Source organism: Siphateles boraxobius, unplaced genomic scaffold, assembly GCF_051911475.1.
Source record: "Siphateles boraxobius isolate OS27281-9 unplaced genomic scaffold, OSU_SipBor_1 5, whole genome shotgun sequence".
NCBI classification, from domain to species: domain Eukaryota; kingdom Metazoa; phylum Chordata; class Actinopteri; order Cypriniformes; family Leuciscidae; genus Siphateles; species Siphateles boraxobius.
The window spans coordinates 13,775,965-13,797,058 of NW_027509141.1; the positions used below are offsets into that span (position 1 = coordinate 13,775,965).

At 40.9% G+C, this 21,094-nt stretch overlaps 1 protein-coding gene across 2 annotated transcripts in view; it reads right to left on the reverse strand.

Annotated features, from left to right (window-relative positions):
* The window catches only part of cdk5rap1 (CDK5 regulatory subunit associated protein 1), a 250,271-nt gene that overhangs the window by 15,409 nt on the left and 213,768 nt on the right, over nucleotides 1-21,094 (reverse strand). For both annotated transcript variants that reach the window (XM_077202895.1, XM_077202896.1), the window contains 2 exons: nucleotides 12,814-12,911; nucleotides 132-187 (listed from right to left, as the gene is read on the reverse strand). In XM_077202895.1, coding sequence (XP_077059010.1) covers nucleotides 132-187; nucleotides 12,814-12,911 — 154 coding nt within the window. The remainder of the gene's footprint in view (nucleotides 1-131; nucleotides 188-12,813; nucleotides 12,912-21,094) is intronic.

A 21,094-nucleotide genomic window follows, 5' to 3' on the forward strand; every position in this document is an offset into this window, starting at 1 on the left:
TTTGACAGATTAATACAAAATGATTCCTTGGTACATACACAACTATTTTATCAGTTCTATAAGCAGTTTTGTTCCACTACCCAAGAATCAGTTGGTATATTCAATTGGTATATTTCATAGTGACAAGCTACCTGGTATTATTTTACGAATGTTCTCCACAAGCTCAAGATATGCCTCTCGGGTGTAACTGAGAAAGAAAACAAATGAGGAATTAAAATTATAAAGCACATCTTGGATTTCAATACAAATTTACTAAAGCTAAAGTACATATTCTCTAAAAAGATCAGGTTTATACAGTGGCAACAAAATATCCTCTAATTGGTAGTTCATAACCGCATAGGGCTGTGCCGGTACAATCATATAATGTGATATTTTTTTATATTGACATTTTAGATTTATTTTTTCATGTATTATTGCATTCACATGTTGTTTAAGCAGGTTGTTTAAATAATCTGTGATTGGTGTTTCTCAGGGTGCTTCTATTAGGCAAGAGAGAAATTTGAACTGAACGCCTCGGTTATGTATGTAACTTTGGTTTCCTGAGTAAGGAACGAGATGCTTTGTCAGTAGCTAACGCAATAAGAACACCCTCCAGGTGTTACGATTGCCTGAAGCCAGTATAAAAAAATCACAGCAATTAACTGGCCTCATAAGGGTGCACCCACACCATCAATCCTCATATTTCAAAGAAGGAACTCAGCTGAAATTAAGTAGTTTGCCAGAGTTATGCTGCGCCTCGTTTTTTGCGTCCGATTTAGGATCTGTTTGCTTTATGCATGCAGTACTTTTTTTCAGTACCTATATTAACAAGTTAGACTAAAGCACACAGATGCAGTCTGGCAATGAGTTCCAGAAGCAGTGGAGATGCAGCATTGCAGCGATTGTTGTCTATATTTGCTGTGCTGCACGCAACGAATTAAAGTGCATTGTTCATGGTCAAAATGAACATGGATTAACACAAAACAAAGTAAATTTCATCATAAATTCATATAATTTAAGTCTATGTTTCACAGCCTGAATCATGATCATACACTCTTCCTTCATTGGCAGGAGGAGAACTGGCCCCCCGACTGAGCCTGGGATCTTCCAAGGTATTTTTCTCCATTCTGCCACCTGATGGAGTTTTGGTTCCTTGCCAATGTTGGTTTTTTCCACCTTTGTTGCCATTGGCTTGGCTTGCTTAGTTAGGGACATTAAATTTAACATTTAATTTACTATTCAACAATAATATTGATCTGCCTGCATTGACACTATTATACAAGAACTGAACTGAGCTGGACGATGACATCACGGTTTACTCCAGAGCGGCTATATATATATATATATAAATGAACTAAATTAATAACTTTTTTTTAAAAGAAAATGAAAATTCACTGAAGCTGCTGGACATAAGCTTGACTGGGACTATTTTCTTCTGGAAAGAAACTTTTTTGCATTATTTTCCTGTTATCTCTGTAAAGCTGATTTGAAACCATCTGTATTGTAAATAGCGCTACATGAATAAAAGTGACTTGATTTGACTTGACAGTCAACATATGACTTCCTGCCCAGGGAAAACAAGGAAAACAAATCACATTTGAAAAAACAAGGCGATATAATGGGATGGCACTCATCTCTTCATGGAAGTAGAAAAACAAAGTTCTGTATGACAGCAGTATTTCTTGTATAAAGATGCAAAAGTTAAATGCAAAAGAAAAATCATGTGAGTTGGTTAGTGTGACTGTTTGTCTGTTAGTGTGGTAAATTAAAAAATATTTATGATACTACCTGTCAGATATGAGCTACAAGACAGATGTAGTTGGAGATAAGGCAGCTTTTTAAAAGTACCACAAGCCAAACAATCCAAAATCAAACAGGCATAATCCATAACAGGCAGAGAAGAGACGATCAGCAAACAAAATAACTCAGTAAAGGCAAAGAAAAATTATCCAGAGACCCAGTGCAAAAGTCAAAAAAGCAGGACAACACGGATGAAAAAAAAATTCCAAAAAAGCCTGGTAACGTCACAACAACAGGGAACGAGTGAATACTACACAAAGAGTGTGAAGATATGAGTGTCTTATATAGGGTGTCTGAGTATGTGTGTGAATTGATATCAGGTGTGTGTGATTAACCCAAACCTGAAAGTTTTTACTCAGTTTGTCGTTCATTATGATATGTTGTAACTGTGTAATTCCTCTACATCAGCATTAACAAGTTTATGTTCGTAAATAAACCAATGTGTATATTTCAAATTTATTGAGGTGCACATGTGGGAACTGTATAGTTAACTGTATCAATAACGTTAGCCGAGCAAGAATGTGAATGACTGATGTAACATTACAGTTTGTAAACCAAATGTTGACAACTGACAACTCTTTTTTTAAGCAGTTCAGAATCGATTTTTTTCTTTTGAGAGACAATAACATTTTTTGTTATGCACTTTGATCTTTAAACATTGCAGACCTTTTACATTCATAAACAGCTATATTACACACTACATGAAAGGTAATATTTGAAAAATCATAATAGGGGTACTTTAATATATATAAATCTATTAATTCCCTCAACTGTCCCAATTGTCTTTCATGCTGGCCCCAGGCCATCAGGCAGTGTTTATTCTTGAGTCCTAATTGGACTATGCCAAAATTGTCTAAAGACTTTTAACATTGGGATCCTGCTTTTTATCAGTGTAGTTTTACCCCAGCCTATCATGTTCATTTGTTTTGATCCTGTATAAAGCTTGGGAGTTTCTGGGGCACCATTGTATGGTTTCTTAGGCAGATCAATCTCCCCTTGTCCACTGAAAGCAATTTTTTTAATTATTCCTGATTCATATAACTTTACAAACTACAATCTGATTCTAATAGCTTTTATTATGCTCTTAGCCAAACAATTTATATTGCTGAGGTAGAACGATCCGAGGCCTCTCTAACCTCTACATAATGGATTTAAGATGTCCTCTTTTTCTTTAAAGGTTGTATCAGCGATTTCAGGCCCAAACAAAAATTATCACATTCATCTAATCTTTCCTAACAATCCACTAGCTGCCCGCCCCATAAGCAGGCTGTCAAAAAAACGCGTCTCTGTAGGCAGCCTAGGCTCTGAGATCTGCACACAAAAACAAATGGGTACAACCACCACTCAAAATCAAAATAAACAGTGTTCTAGCCAATCACCGACAGGGGCGGGTGTTGTTTGTTTTTGTGCTCGTTCACGGCGCCTGCACGCGAAGTCGGAGCTGAAGAATAAGGCAGCGTCTATCAACCCTATGCTATCAACTGACCAGATACATTTAACATGGAAGAGGCAATCCCCAAGAAGAGAAGGAAGATTAGGGCGAGGGAATACCCTCGTTTTTCGTCAAAGAAACGAATAATAATCAGGAAGGCTTTTGAACGGTGGAGAGAATTCAAAGATTTGAACATTTTTAAATCGGACGCTGAGGTTGCACTGTTTCTTCTGGACAGGTGAGTAGCTTCTAGTGCTGACTTTTTTGTATGTGAACTGTGTGTGAAAATATAATTCTTGAAAAAATATGAGTGAAGCTCGACTAAACTCGGATAGCTCTAGCAAATATCAGATTGTAGGGATTTAGTGTGTGAGATTGGCATGCTAGTGAGCGAGTTGATTCTGACGAATTGGAATTCGTTGAGGGAGGGGCGAGCTAACTTGGTTTGTTTGGGATCTCGATTCAAACACAAACAGAAGTGACTTCACCCACAATCGCTGATAAAACCTTTAAATTAGAAAAAAATAAACAATCTTGAAGAGGCCTTTCTAAGGCTTTTATAATATGTTAGTCAATAAAATTTTTTTATTTTTTTTTATAGATTTGTTTTTATTAACATATTTACTTACAAGATGTTAATAAAGTGTACAAAGGATCTACAGTTTGATACATTACTTACATCGTAAGTACAAGGAATGAACATTTTAAAATTTTGAACATCAGACGTAAAATAAATAAAAGTAAATAAAATCAATTAAAACAAAAGCAAATATTACATAAACATTTCCCATCCCACCCCCCACCCTCTTCCCATGTATGGTTGTCAATTTCTTTTCCTTTATATAAGCAGTCTATACAGTTTATACATATATCCATCTGTATACTCACATTCTTAAATAAATCTACATATTACTCACAATAAACGCATCAATAAGGAAGTTATACAAGATAGACCTGCAGAGGGCTAATTTGAAGCAGGTCCAGGAAGGCTCATACTAACAGGGTGAGTCAAGTCTAGGGAAGGCAGGATGTCTATGAAAGGGCCCCAGATTTCTCTAAAGGCTACATGCTTCCCTCTCACATTATATAATATCTTTTCGGGTGTGCAGTAAGACACAAGCTCATTAATCCAATGTTTTACTAATGGTGAATTTTCAGATTTCCAGTTGATCAGAATACATTTTTTTACTGCAGTGCTCGCGAGTAAAATAAAATATTTTTTGTAGTAGTTCACATCAATAGAGCTTGTGTCCCCCAGGATCCATAGTTTTGGGTCCTGTTCAATTTGACTTCCTATTACCCTTGATGTTAACTCAATGGCACGTTTCCATAATTCCTCTATCACTGGGCAACTCCATAGCATGTGTATAAGATCACCATCGATTATTTTACATCTCTGACATTTGGAAGAAATGTTGCTGTCAATTTTATTTAGCCTGTAAGGGGTGTAGTATGTCCTATGGAATATATTAAATTGAATTTGCCTGTGTTTTGTGGAGGTTAGCACAGTCTGTGCTTGTTCCAATAGATGACACCAATCTGCCTCCTCATAAGTACAGTTTAGGTCTTTTTCCCATTTCCCTTTTGTAGATGTTTTATCATAAATCGGTAACTTTCCATTGATGATACCATATATAGAAGATATTATTCCTTTTGTTGATTCATGTAATTTGTTACATAGGTGGAATTCAAGAGGAGTTTCTTTCGGGATATATGGGAATGTTTCTTTGGATTTCTCCTTAATCCAGTCTCTAATTTGTAGGAATTTGAAGAAACTTTCTTTGGGAAGTTTGAATTTTTCATTTAATTGTTGGAAGTTAGCAAAAGTATCCTCAATGTATAAGTCAGCAACTGTATAGATTTCTCTTTTCCTCCACTCCAGCAACACTGAGTCAGCTATGTGGTGTGAGAGATTGGGATTGCCCCACTAAGGTGCCCTTCTAAGAAAAAAGATATTTGTGTCGAGAAGTGAATGAGATTCATGCCAAACAGCAAATGTGTTCAGTATTATTGAGTTGTTTGTGAGTGCAGTTAAACATTTTTTTGTGCATATGAATGGAATATCCTTTAAAGCCATGGATTTCATCTCATATTGTTCTATTGGGACCCATCTAACCTCACTGTTCTCCGCATGCAGCCAGATCCAAATCGGTCTGTACTGAGAAGCAAGATAATAATTCCTAAAATTTGGTAAGTTGAGTCCTCCCCTTGAATATGGAGCCTGTAGAGAGATAAGTTTGACCCTAGGGTTTTTTCTCTGCCATATAAAAGGAGTTAAAATTTTGTTAAGTTCTTTGAAGAAACTTTTGGGAACATTAATCGGAAGACATTGAAATAGGTAAGTAAACTTGGGTAAAATGCTCATTTTAATAGTATTAATTCTTCCTATGAGAGACAGTGGAAGATCAATCCATCTTTGAAGGTTAAGCTTGGTTTGTTCCAATAGTTTTATATAGTTCTGTTTAAATATATGCTCATTCAATTTACCAATTTGTATACCCAAATATTTGAAACCAACTCTGCACCATTTTAATGGGTAAGTGAGTGCTCTAATATTGTCTTGTATATTCAGTGGTAAAATCTCACTTTTTGTGTAATTTACTGTATATCCTGAGACTGCACTGTATTATTTGAGGCATTTCAATAGAGGAGGGACTGATGTTTGTGGATCAGTTATATATAATAAGAGATCATCTGCATACAAAGAAAGTTTATGTTCATTTGTGCCGAATTTAATTCCTGCTATGGAGGTGTTAGATCGGATGGCGATGGCTAATGGTTCAATTGCGAGTGCAAAGAGTAGGGGGGAGCTTGGACAGCCTTGCCTGCATCCTCTGGATAGTGAGAAAGTGTTAGATAGAATGTCATTTGTTAAAATATTAGCTTTGGGGGCATTAAAAAATGTTTTAACATATTGAGTGAATTTCTCTCCAAAGCTCATAGCCTCTAGAGTTCGAAATAAAAAGCTTGGTTCAATCCTGTCAAATGCTTTGTTTGCATCCATAGACATTATTAACATAGGATTTTGATTTTTTTTTTGCGCAGTGTTGAGTATATGTAGCAGTCGCCGCACATTGTCTGCTCCATATCTGTTTTTAATAAAACCTGTTTGGTCAGCATGTATTATTTTTGGAATAACATCTTCCAGTCTTAGAGCAATTAGTTTCGATAATATCTTATAATCAGCATTTAAGAGGCTAAGGGGACTGTATGAGTCACATTTCTGTTTGTCCTTGCCCGGTTTTGGTAGCAGTGTGATTGTTGCAATTTCCAATGAGTCTGGTAATTTTTTATTTTCTAGAGCTTCTGTAATCATGTTTGTGAGTGGAGTTAATAATTTTTTTGAAAAGGCCTTATAATACTCGACAGGGAAGCCGTCTGGCCCAGGAGTCTTGTTATTTTGTAAAGAATTAATGGCTTTGAATATCTCCATTTCTGATATATCTGCATCTAACAGATCTCTGTCCTCGTCTTGTAATTTGGGAAGGGTTATTCCATCCATGAACCTTTTTGCTCCAATATTATCAGCGTCCTGCCCAGTTTTATATAAATTTTCGTAAAATTTTTGAATTCTGCATTAATGGATGGTGAATTATCAAGGAGTCTGCCGTCCTCTGTTAATATTGAGTGTATAAATTTATCAGATGTTTCCTTTTTAATTTGCCATGCCAAGAGTTTACTTGTTTTATTTCCAAATTCATAATAGTGATATCTAGTTCTGGCCATAGCAGCTTCCTCTTTGCTGGTACATAGATATTTATACTCCATCCTTGTTTTTTTTTAATGTGTTAAGGTGTTCTTCCTTTTTGGTGGCAATATATTCCTGTTCCTGCTTTTTAATATCTCTTTCCAATTTGGTTAGTCTCTCTCTAATTTGTTTTACCTTGTAGGCACTGTATGATAAAATTTGGCCTCTCATGTAGGCTTTAAGAGCTTCCCAAATGTTGGCATGCGAGGAGGAATTTGAATTGGCATCAAGAAATATTTCAATTTTGGTAGTCATATATGAAATAAACTCAGGATCTTTCAACATGTAATTTTTAAATCTCCACCTGCGGGATGTGGGTTGCGGAATGTCAACCAACCATGAGAGTTTTATGGGATTATGATCTGAGAAGGTAGCTGGTAGATAGGAGCATTCTATAACTGTAGCTATCATTCCTTGTGACATCAAGAACATGTCAATTCTAGAGTGTGTATTATGGGTAGGTGAAAAGAAAGAAAAATCCCTCTGGTTTGGATTGAGATTTCGCCATACGTCAATTATGCCTATGTCTTTCATACCTTGGTTTAGTGCTGTTGCTGCCTTTGATAGTAAAGATGTTTTGGGTAGTGATCGATCCAAAAGAGGATTTATAACCAGATTGAAGTCTCCTCCCACAATACATTGACCCCCAATTGTAGCCAGTTTCATAATCAGATTGTTAAAGAACAACGGGTCATCATAGTTGGGCCCATATATATTCACTAAGGATATCCTGTTCCTATTTATTTCACAATCTACAAGTACAAATCTGCCGTTTTGATCCTTTTCAACCAAATTTAATTTAAAGTTCAGGTGTTTATTAATGAGCAAAGCAACGCCTCTTGCTTTTGAGGAGAAAGAGGAATAGAAAACATTACCCACCCAGTCTCTGCACAGTTTTAAATGTTCAGAGTCAGTGAGGTGGCTCTCTTGAATAAAAGCAATGTCTACCTTTTGCCTCTTTAAATATGTCAACATTTTCTTCCTTTTAATTGGTGAGTTGATCCCTCTTATATTCCAAGATATACATGTTAGTTTACCCATAATATAAATTTTTCGTGTAGATGTCTCAGAAGGATAATTATCATTCTAACCAGTTCTAAAGATGGAATCTGAACCTGAGAGTAATCTGGATTATGCGAGTAAGCGGAAATTTGAGTTTTAGTGAGAAACCATACAAAACCCCAAAACATTAAAGTAAAAACCTGCCTAATAAAACCCTTGTAACAAAAACACATTAGGTAGGTAACGTTAACTCTCTTAAGCAACAGGTGTGGCTCCAGCAACTGCTGATAATAAAAAAAATAAAAATAAAAATTAATAAAAACAACTGGCCACTCATAACAGTTTGTATATAGGAACGCTTGCAATTTAACAATATGAGAAATAAGGCAGAAATATGCAAGTTATAGAGAAAATGAAAAGTATGATCTGATTCTACCATTCTGATACAAACCATAACATCACGTAAATTAGCCTCCACATAGGTTCCACAGTTTACCATCAGTCAAAGTCCAAGTTACTTTAAATATTCGATTATTATATCGTAGTTTGAATCACAACATTTCTCATCAGTCTATAACGATGGACTGTGTACTGCTGTCACTTTGAATAGCTTTATTACTCACTTGGAAGGGCTTTCAAAAAGCATTGCACTTCTGCTGGAGTGGAGAAAAACTTAATTGTTTCCAGATGCTTGATACGAAGCTGAGCTGGGAAGATCAGCGCGTATTCCACTCCCTTCTCTCGCAATGTCCTCTTCACTTCACGGAACTCATCTCTCCTACGCTGCAGGTCTGCGCTGTAATCTGGGTAGAATGATATCCTTTTGTTCTCGTATGTCAACTCTCCTTTACTTCTGGCCAGTCGAAGGGTTTTTTCTTTGTCTCTGAAGTTTAGGAATTTGGCGATGATGGGCCGCGGTCTGTCAGACTTCTTCCCGATGCGATGTGCTCTTTCCAGAGAGTGACATGTGAGGTAAAGTTATCCTTCCCCAGTATTTCCGGTATAAACTTTTCCAAAAATCCCACAGTATCACGACCCTCTGCTTGTTCCGGAACATTTATGATCCTAATGTTAGATCTCCTGCTGCGGTTTTCCAAGTCGTCAGTTTTGGTTTTGAGGTGCGTTATCAGTTTCTCCATTTCGCCAACACGCGTATCTTTGATATTGTCTTCATTTGTACTCACTCGTGTCTGTATCTCCTCGACCTGTTCCGCCAGCGTAGAGAGTGAAGACTCGATTTTCGTTAATGTCGTTTGTATGTCGGCTGTTTTCTTGTCAATATGCTTTGTGAGATCGTCTTTAGTTTCTTGAATGGCAGCGAGAAGTTTGCTGAAGGATGTTTCTTTTTCCCCGTCCGCCATGTTTACCGCGTGCAGGTGCCGTGAATTTTGAGTTGTGGTTTTCTTTTGGTTTTTATGTCGAAAATTGTAGCTTGCCATACAAAAGTGATCTTAATGGCTTTGCCTCTTGCAAACAAATTAAATTGATGAGAGGTTAAATCAAGTTAAAGGCAGATGCTAGGTACCACTACCGGGAGCTCACGAATACACGTCTGCACTCACCCGCTGCATCCGAAAAGCCCCTAAGTTTTATTGTTTTAATCTCATCTCCAGCATTCACTCATTATGTTACCATGCAGACTGTGCACATCCATTACTCTGTTAAGCCTCGCTTACTCGACGCGTCCACACAAGTGCGAGTCTCAGCTGACTGCGCGCGCACCTCCCCAAACGGACGAGGCTTTTATACTTGACGCGCTCGCCGTTGTGCTATTCTGTGAAACGAAAGGGGCGACTCGGAGTAATTCTCCTCTAAACCACCAGGAATCAGCAGTGAAGAAGTAGTTTGCCGTTTATTAGTATTTTATTAATTGCTGAAATTCATATAAAAAGAGTAATAAATGCAGTAGGTTTATTGTACTTTCACTGCATGTAAACTAGTTAAACAACTGAAGCCTTATTGAGGAGTGTTTAAACCTTAATTTCATCAGCAGGGCTTACTTCTGCTATTGTAGGCTTATTTTGTAAATGTAAGCAGTTACTTTAGACAAGTGCAAACTGGGTGCTTAATGCAAATGTGTTCCTTTTCACAAAATGAGAGGCTTTTATGGTCGCCCATCAATGCAAATGTCTCTATGTGTATAGAAGGATCATAAACATGCTGGTACAGACGTACCAGCTCGGACAAAGTCGCCTCGAAGTCGTTCATCTTCGGATGCTGCGCCGTGCGCGATGTAACAAAAACTGCTGTGCACACCGCCAGGGGAAATTGCCATAGACAGTAAAAGAAATGGACACAGCGACTCCATTGATTTCAACGGAGAAGCCTGCAGACCGATTATTGCACTTCCTGCAGGGATTAAAGTGAAAAAAAATCTTCTGACTGAATTTTTTTTTTCAGGCCAAGTCATATTCCTTTAACTTCATTTAAATAGTCGAGACCAATAGCGTTTTAAGGGGAGATGTTTTAAACTGCTATAATATTGCCAGTTTGCATATTTTAAAAGCTATTTTAATCTATGAAAAAAAATACTTCGCTTGACAAATAATCAACCATCTACATAACTTTTCAGTGCATGTTTTTATTTATCTTATAAGATCAAACAATGCTAACTTATATTAATATATAGTTTGTTTCATGGCAAATCGTTTTGGCTGAGGGCAAAGTGAAGTTTCATAACTTTATATATTTAGGCTATTTAACTTTAACTTTGTAGCCTATTAGAGAACTGACTTATGTTTGACTGAATTGTTTGCTTTATTTCTCATTGTATAGCTTCTTATAGCCTACATATTAGGCTACTTATACTTTTATGGATTTTGTTGATCATTATGTATGTGTACATGCATAATAAAATAAAACGATACAACCCTGCCTCTGTTTGTTAAATGTCAGTTTTAATGATCAATAATGTTTCATATTTTTAAAATGAAATCAAAAAGAAGCAGGGTTGTGTTTTATATTTCGTGTTGTTATAAATATGTGGAGTGAAGATAATCAATGTGTGTTATCTGAACCACATTTGTGTGGCCATATAGGCCTAATATGTTTATGATAATATGTTGATTTATAAATGAAAAGAGGTGTTTTGTATATATTTCATTTTATTGTTGATGAAAAGAGGCAGAGTTGTATTTTATACCATATTTCGTTTTATTGTTGCCTAAAATATACATAAAGAGATAACCGGAGTACCCAGAGCGAGAACGCCGCGGTTCCGTTTGCAGAATAACCGGACTCGCGTCCTCGGGAGTTCGTTTTCCTGAGTCGAACTTGGCAAGTCCGAACAATCAAGGACGCAATTCCGAAGTTTGCGTATTGGTAATTGAGAAACGGCCAATATTGACCTGCGTTCTGTTTTCTATCATGCGCCATGCACGTTTGCGATGACGTAATATGCACGCAAACGCACCAGGGTTCGATAGAATTAAGTTGAATGTGAAACCAGACCAACGCTGCGGGGGGCGCAGGGAACAAACGCGCTCGGATTAGGACCGCAGCAAACCAGCTGTAGCCTGACATGCACTTCTCCAAAACTAAGATTAATTGATTGAACACGGAGCAGTTTTTCCGTGAGCGGGAATTGAAAACTCGGACTGGACCATAAGCGAAGTGATTACAGAATGTTAGAGTGGAGAGAGGAACGTGCTTTCGCTCCAATCCAGGCTTTATCACATCCCCCTCAGTAGGGTGAATACACCTTGTCTTTCCTTAATTTAAGACCTATTCAAACTAAAATTAAGACATTTATCACACTATTTGAGAAATGAAACCCTATTTATGGCCTTAACATTATGAAAAGTGAATTTAAGACATTAAGGACAGATGGGAACCCTGCAATTGACAGAAATCCGACATAGACTTGCTGCAATTAACGGAAATCCGACGTAGCGATGGAGAACTTTAATCCCTGCTTCCGGTCTGATGGCTGAGCGACTGCGCAGGCTCAAACTGAGCGTGACGACAGTCTGAATGTTGTAAATCTTCTAGTAGCTGTGGCAAGACAAATCTGAATCACCTAATTCCTCAAAAATGTTGTTGAAATATTTTGTCCCGTTGTTTTTATGGATTCTCTATCTATTGGCTTCTCCCTTGATTTTATGCCTCTATGTCCCCCCGATTGCCTCATAGACAGTAAAAGACTGCAAGCTTCTCCTCCTGTCTATACGGTAAGGTCTCTATAGTGCAACATAAAGTCGCGTGGTTATGACACAATCGTTAGCCTGTTTTTAACAAAAATGGCTTCTACGGGGCCATAACGTAAGACACAAAGTAATGGAGCCTTTTATACATTGTCATGTTTCTTTAGAAATAAATAATGGACAAATGTAGTCTTTGGACCCCTCAGATGTAAAGTTATTCGCTGTCAAAGTGACGCCAAAATGAATGGGAGTCAATGGAAAGCTAACAGCAGGTGAAGTTCTGCTACAATGGCGGCTCCCGCGAGGCTTCAGTTTCCGGCTGATGGATTACCCCCTTGGGTCTTGCACACCCAACGCGCACGACCGCCCACTCCACAATGACGTCATTTTTGCCGCGCGCACCTTCGCTCTCGTGCGGACGCGTCGAGTATAAACAAGGCTTTAGGCCACTCCATTTTCTTTTTTTCTGTTAATGTTGTCTCTTGTTATGCTTTGGTTGTATTTCCATCAAAATATACTTTTTATATATCACTATTGTGAAGTAAATTACTCATTTAAGGATTTGATCATATCACCCACTCATAATTGTGTTAAGAAATGAAAGTAATTACAATATTGACCAAAATAAATGACTTTTGTCATAATCAAGCAGCCCAGCTATTGTCTATGTTTTGTGTAATAATTTTAGCTGACAATACACAGATTCTTACCCACGTCTCATAGCATGAAGAACCTGACTGCTGCCACTCTGTGCTGGTAGATGGATCTGCTTGCAGATGTTCCTTCTCTCCTGAATCAAGTGTAACACCTGAATAAACAACAAAAAAAGTTATATTAAATACTGTAATTAAACAGCCTACACCAGTGCAAACCCTTTTTTTGGTGTAAAAAACTACTATAAGGACTTACTAAAGACATGCAGTGAGAAATTAGAGATGAAGGTGTGGAAAGTTATTTTTCTGGCTGACCTTATAGCATATGCATTTGTAGGAGTTTCCCTTTCAGATGCAAAGTTTATGGGAGGAAAGTATTTAAATAAATCATGCAATGTGGGTTTGCGGTAGTCAATTACTGTTTTTTTGCGCCATTATTTACCACCTCAAAAAAGCATGTCTTAACCCACTTTGCACTTGACATGGCTGCTATAGTTGCTGGTAGGACTAAACTGCAGAGAACAGAGAGCGCTTGGTAGAGGGGAGAGAATTTTCTCCACTTGCATTAATCTATTTGGAATGCCAGAATAAAATGTTATTCTAACATATTGTTTGCCAAGCCATGTTATTTTTTAATTTGCTAGTCCTGTGTTGTTAGTAGATTACCCACACCTGATTATCATCGGCTCTGCTTGTTTGCGACGCGACACTAATTTGTGCTGCTCTTGGTAGTGTTATGGAGAACTCAGACAAGATGGTTAAGTTGGATCCAAAGCAGTATTTATTGGCAGATGGCACAGGATACTGTGAATACTGGTAAGTAGTATAGGTCAAACTGATAAATGTGACGTTAGATTTTGCTGTATTTGGCCAAGCAGTCGTTTGGGTGGCTTGTCGATGTACTCGATTTCACTAATACACTAAATAAGTAGCCTAAGCTTGACCAGAGTTCTTGTGGGGAGAAGAATTTATTGAAGGTAGTAGTGTAGCACAGTTCTTCAGCAGCAATGTTAGTGCACCGGCCTTAAAAGAATCTAAACCCAAAGATCTGTCTGTGGGACAGAGCTTTATAAATTAAGAAAAAAAAACTACAAACAATAGACACCTGATAGAACCTCCCACTGGAGATCTGTATTATGCCGCCTAAATCATAATCTTACACTGTTCGTTTGTTGGCCAAAGGAGGACTGGCCTGGGTTCTCCCAATGTTTTTTTCTCCATTCTGTCACCTGATGGAGTTTTGGTTCCTTGCCACTGTCGCCTTTTTTTTCGCCTTCATTCACCATTGGTTTTTGGCTTTCTTAGTTGGGGACATTTAACATTTAATTTTGAATTTAACAATACTATTACAACTTTACTTTCCTGTTATCTCTGTAAAGCTGCTTTCAAACAATTTGTATTGTAAAAGCGCTATATAAATAAAGGTGACTTGACTTGAAAGTTTGCATCCTCTTGAATGCTTGAGTCTGTAAGCCTTTATTTTAAAGTTGTGAACTTGTGGAAGTGGTGGATAGTGTTGTGTTCTGTGTTGGGCTGGGTATCGAGTTCGGTACTTTTTAGGTACAGACCGAATTCTCTCGATACTACCAAGTATCGAAAAGTTCTTGTTTTTCTGTTCCAAATTTCGGTACCTAAGTGGTTAATCTCGTCAACGTCAGTGAAACAATAAGCATGCAGCATGATTGGCTGTGGCGGAAAAACACTAGTTTACGCGGCTGCCCAGAGACATGGCTCGTCGCACGTGAGGCTGGTGTGTATGTGTGTGTGTGTGTGTGTGTGTGTGCGTCCCAACCCAGATAGATAGAAAATATGTGGAAATGAATTGTATGTACCAGACTCGATGCCAGAAGCACGTGTTGCAATATTTTCGACAAGATTGCTGCCAAGACAGGCAACACGGTAAATCTGATATATAGGCACTAAAAAGCGCACAGAATACACTTGAGAGTAACGTTAGAAAGTTTATCCGTCTTTGACTGCAAGAACTGGAGCGCGTCACAAATGAACAAACTCAGCTTAGGCCTATAGGATACTTGCCTCACAGACATTAGAATAGTCCTATAGACGGTCAAAATATGTCTACTTTTAAACGAAACAATTAGAAATAAATAGTTTGATTACATAATCCATATAGGCACGCGCGTGTATTCACTACTGCAGGAATAACGAGTCATCATTGCCGTATTCATCTTTGCAGCCAACAAAACTTTGTTTATTAATAAACAATTAAAATATCTTCTTGCTATTATTTCCCGACACATCGAGGCATATAGACGTCCCGCCCCCAGGCCAGTAGCCTATATTTAATTCAATTCACATTTATTTGGATAGCATTTTTCACAATACATATAATTTCAAAGCAGCTTTACAGAAAATGCAAGTGTTCTGTTTTCAGAGGTGACTGTGTACTGCATTTCAATTAATTTTCATTCAGTTTCATTGTTAAACAATACATTAAGTTAAGGCAGAAACAATGAGCTCATTGAAGTAAAGAATACGTGTTGTTAAATTATTAGGAAACAGAAAACTTTAGCATTAGTGCTTTTTTACAGACTCAAAATATGAGTGTAAAAAAGAAGTCAACAAACTGAAAAAATAAAAGGTATTTTTTTGTGTAATGTTATTTTTTTTAAACTGGTTTCATAAAATTGGTATCGAAAAAAGTATCGTTCAGGAACCGGTATCGAAGTCAAGGTATCGGTATCGGTACCGGTATCGAAAATTCTTTGTTCAACCTCTGGAACACCTGCAATCACACAAAAGAGAAAAGGGAAACATATCTTGCCAAGGAAAATATTGTAAATAAATAATTCCTAATTGCCAGTAAAACTGTCCCTATTTAATATTGGCAGGACACTACTGCGTATCAGTGGTTGTATGTTCATGTCTTCGTACTCAGACGACAAGCTAGAGCCTAAAAATTCTAGTCCTGCCATATCTGGACTCTGATCAACTACTGCCATCTATCCTTCATCTCTAGGCAGATGTTTCACATCCCAATGGCTCACGTCAGTCCACTCATATTTCTCTGCACCTTAACTGCTGAATCAGTTAACAAGAGATCCAGAAATGGGCTTTTCCACCTGGATTCTAGTGGTGAACTCTGGGGGGGTTTTATCTTTACCAAATTTACTGGGCAGTATACCATGGAGGTCTCAAAATTTGATTTTCTGGACACTTCATGTTGAATCTGTTTATTCAGCAAAAACGGTTGTGTGTCATGCTAAAGTTGTCTTAATGTTGTATGTGCACCTCTCTCCTTTACAGTTTGTTTGTCAGCCCTGTCTACTAGTATATCATCTTTGGCTGCAGTTGTTGAGATGTCTGTGTATTCTTTTACCTTTGGGGTGGTGTCTTAATTTGTCGTTTTTTCATACACAGGAAGTCCATCAGTTTTTGGATGAGATTCATTAGTTGGTTCATTCGTTTCATTAGTTGGTGCTATTTTAGTTTCCCTGCACCTCAAAAGCTTTTAGCAGTGTGTGTTTTTGTTTGGCTGTTAATGCCAACTGCTGAAATATCTTCAACACATTGTCCTCATCATTGCTTTGATGTCTTATACTCAGCTTGCAATCACAAACCCAGTGTCCAGTTCCCTCTTGCTGTACCTGCATCTTCCTTGAGTTTTTACTTTTGTCCCAGATATTCACTCTCTTTACACTCATTCAATATTTTCCTGTTGTTATATGGCGTGGTTTTCTATTGCATTGCTCTGTTTGACTTCATGTGTTCTTTCAATCTTTGCTGACCATTCAACAATCTGGATGAATAATGTTCCAACACTGTTACAGTTATCATATCTGATGTTAAGGGCTTTAGAAATATTTTTTTTCATGGGTGTTCCGGTGTCTTTGTCAAGATTGTATGGTCGTTTGGAGAGTAAAAACAGCAACTTGGCATTCTCCTTTACCAGTCTTTCTTTGTCCTTTTCATTCTGCAATTGTTTAACAAGTGCTCGAACCTTTGCTTTCTTTTCATTGTTTTCACGCTGTAATTTGTCAGTCTCACACTTCTGCTGAAGCTGTAAAATTGGTTTGACCAAAATCACAGATAAGCCATCTCTATTGGTGTTCACTTACGAGAGGTTCTCTCGTATTGCGTAAGTTTAGCTTATGCTATCGGAATGATTCATCTTCTCGAGATCTTGAAGCCAAAAATGATCCTTAATTTTGAATCCATTGTCAAAGCAGTCCGGCAGCCAGCAGACCTAGAGCAGGCTGTCTAGCGTGCTCATTGGCTGCCCTGCGGCAACTGCATGCAGCCTACCAGTGAGCCCGGCGTGACGTCACGTCCAATGAAGGGCGCTTGTGACGTCACGTCCAATGAAGGGCGCTCGCGCCCTCATAGCGTCCTAGCCCGCCAGGATGGCCGTGGCTTAGCGTACATAAGCGGGGCTCATAGGCTGAATTTCTGATTTCCCTCTCTTCAGCGAAGCTCTCCGCATCGCTGGATCTTAAGAAGCCGACGCCGCCGTTGAAACGCGACTAGCCAGCTTAGGACAATGCCTGAAGAAGCCGACCGTCTTTGCCAACTTCAGCCTGCCGTGCGAGCTACGCCATCCGGCGACGTATCCTTTTCTTACTAGGCTTCTTTTCTTAAAGAGCAGCGAGACGTCTTTTTCAAGATGTCTCGCACTTCCTGTGGCTCCTGCAGAGCCCAGCTCAGCGCCAGAGACCGCCACGTGATCTGCGCTCTCTGCCTGGGCCAGGAACACACTGCTCTTGCCCTCTCGTCTGGAGGATGTGAGCACTGCGAGGAGCTTTCGATGTCGACCCTACGGGCTCGACTCAAAGCTTTCACCGAAGAAGCTGTCTCTCCGCCCTTTGTAGGACCGCAAGGGAAGAAGCGCACTAGCGCCCTAGAGCCTCGCCCTCGCCTTCTCCGCCTCTCCTCACCGACGCGCAGTCGCTGGCCGAAGCCCGCGCTGCTGTCTTGTCGGATGACGAGGCAGAAGTTTTCGCCACAGGAGACAGCTGTTCCATCCTGCCTTCGGATAGTGAGGAGTGGTCGGGCTCTCATCACGCTGAACTGATGCGCCTCCTCTCGCAGGCCATTGACCGACTCGGGCTCGAGTGGTCACCGTCTAAGGAGCCCGCAACCAACAGACTCGACGGCTGCTTTCTTCATCGCCGCCGCCAAGCGCCCTCAGCCAGGCCTGCTCCCTTCCTCCCAGAGCTGCACTCTGAGCTTTCTGAGTCGTGGAATGCACCTTTCTCCGCGAGGCTCCATTCTTCAGTCTCAGCGTCGCTCTCCCAGGTGGACGGCGCCGCCGAGAAAGGATACAGCTTGATCCCCAAGGTTGAGGAAGCAGTGGCTGCGCACCTTTGCCCGCCCTCCGCAAGATGGCGCTCCAAGTCTGTCCTGCCGTCAAAAGCCTGCAGGACCACCTCCTGCCTTGTCTGTCGCTCTTACGCCGCCGCCGGACAAGCAGCTTCCGCACTGCATTCAATGGCTGTCCTGCAGATCCTACAAGCCGATCTCCTCCGTGAGTGGGACGAGAAAGGCCCGGACCCAGCGGCCATTACGGACCTGAGAAGCGCGACGGATCTCTCCCTGCGCACTACTAAGTCAGCTGCTCAAGCCCTGGGACGATGCATGGCCTCGTTGACGGTAACGGAGTGGCAACTCTGGTTGACACTGGCAGACATGAGAGTCTGAGCACTCCACTTTCCTCGACGCGCCCCTATCTCACGCTGGTCTCTTTGGCCCTGTGGTGGACGGGATCGTCGACCGTTTTTCAGAGGTACAAAAAGCCTCCCAGGCCATGAACCTATTCCTACCTCGTTGCGCTAGCTCCGCTGCAGGTCGCCCACGTGACCGGCCGCCTGCTCGAGCTACTTCACAGCGCCCAACACAGCCCAGGCAGTCCAACCAGCAAAGCCAGTCCGTGCAGCGACGGGGCGGCCGCCCCAGATCGCGCTCGACCAACCGCCATGGACCCCACCCCCCACGTGGACCGTGGATCAAGATCGCGTTGAAACCAGAGCACGCAAAGCCCTCCTAGCAACAGCAAGAGGGAAAATACGGTTGAGTCTCGCCGCGGCCGGACCACCGTCAAAGCTTCTCGCCCTGTCAGTCCCCTTAACACAGGCTACTGCAGTGGTTTATTCAGCAGCCAACGAGCCGTTAACATGAACCGCTTGCCTGCACACAACCGCCATTTTTATGGCGACCCAGAGAACTCAAATAAAGAGCAAAATGTCTGGTTATCCGGCTCACGCCGATGGTGTTTTAAGTGTAGAGAAAGCACCCGCGCCCCAGTGCCCGCCCCTACACACAAACACAGCACTTCCCGTGTCACTCACAGAGCCCACTCACATAAAGCTGGTGTGTAACACTCGAGGGTTAAATATAGGAGATGTGCCCACGTGTCCGTGCCCACATCTATCTCCTGCCCGCTCTATCACATGGCCAAGTCAGCCTCATATCAAGCAGGTTGTAAGTCTCGTGCCCGCTCACAAGCGCTCACACTTACTGACATGCACCTCGCCCACGGCCCCGCTCGCACATCACAATGTGCAGCCCCATATCTGTCAGGTCATGAACAAAAGTCTCGTGCCCGCTCACAGGCGCTCACGCTTACTGACATGCATTTCACCCGGGGTGCCGCTCACGCATCACAATGTGCAGCCTCATATCAATCCGGCTATGAACGTAAGTCTCGTGGCCGCCCACAGGCGCTCACGCTTACTAACACGTGCCTCGCCCACGGCGCCGCTCGCACATCACTATGTGCAGCCTCATATCAGCCGGTTTATGAACGTAAGTCTCGTGCCCGCTCACAAGCGCTCACACTTACAGGCATACACGCCGCCCACAACGCCTAGCGCGCGCCGCAAAGTGGGGCCACACACCGGTCAGAGTATGAATGTAATTCCCGTGCCCGCTCGCAAGCGCCTACGCTTAATAACATACACGCCGCCCACGGCGCCGACCCCGCGCATCACAAAGTGATCGCAAGCCACTCCCCATCCACAGCGATCGGGACGCTTAATACAAAACAGCCTGCTATCGCTGTCAGCGAGCCACCGTTTTCATGCACAGAGAGCGCGCGCGCTGTGCCCATTTCTCCGGTTCAGTTTCTCGAGCCCTCCCAGCACGGCGACCAGAGCCCAGAGACCATTCTGCCCCTAGTCGCACACATAAAAGCATGGGAGGAGATTCCAGGGGTATCGGAACGGGTGCTAAGCACAATACGACAGGGCTATGCGTTAAAGTTCGCTCGCCGTCCCCCACGCTTTCGAGCACGGACCGCGACGACAGTGAGCTCGGAAGTAGCACATCTACTCCGCTCAGAAATAGCAAAGTTGTTGTGCAAAGGGGCCATAGCCAGATAGATCTGTTCGATAGCAGATAGATCTGTTCGAAAATGTTCCACGCGAGCTGGTGAGAACAAAACGAAGGAAAAGAGGAAGAAGAGGAAGAAGAGGAAGAATTCAGAGCCAAATGCGAGAGATTTAAACGGAGATTTAAAAGGAGATTTAAACGACCACTGTTGCCGTCAATTGTCCGCAGTAATCTGCGCTCTCTGAATAACAAAGTGGACATGATAAGATCACACACAAGGTACTGTAATGAATTTCGTGAGGCATCTTTTTTTTTTGCTTCACGGAAAGTTGGTTGCAGTCTACAATGCCTGATTCTGATCTCTGGATTCACATTAGTTCGAGCTGATAGAGACAAAGTTTCAGGTAAAAATAAAGGCGGTTGCATCTGCGCGTATATAAATGAGAAATGGTGCCGCGCATATTCAGTGAAATATAAGATATGTGACCCAAATGTGGAAATTCTCGGCATGACCTTAAGACCATTTTATCTGCCTAGAGAATTTGGTTGTATTTTGCTGTTCGTAGTATATGTCCCATCCAGCGGTAAGCCATCTCAGGCAGCCAGCCTGATAGCGGACTATGTTCATAACCTACAGCTCAGCTACTCCGATGCACCCGTGATTGTACTGGGTGATTTAAACCAGTGCAAATTGGAGACTTTGTTGCCGGGATTTGAACAGTATGTAAAGACTCAAACAAGAAATAACAATATTCTTGATAAGTGCTTTGTGAATGTCAGGGATGCTTATGTGTCCAAGAGTATGCCACCAATTTTAAACTCTGACCACAATGTTGTGCATATGACTCCTGTGTACAGGACTAAATTTAAAAAAAGCAAACCAGAAAGGAAAATGATCAGAATGTGGTCGAATAAGAGTGTAGAACAACTGAAAGCCTGCTTCGACTGGACAAATTGGGAAATTTTTGATGAAGGCTCACTTGATGAAAGAACTACAGTGTTAAATGATTATATTAACTTCTGTGTGTAGCTGAACATACCTACTAAGGAG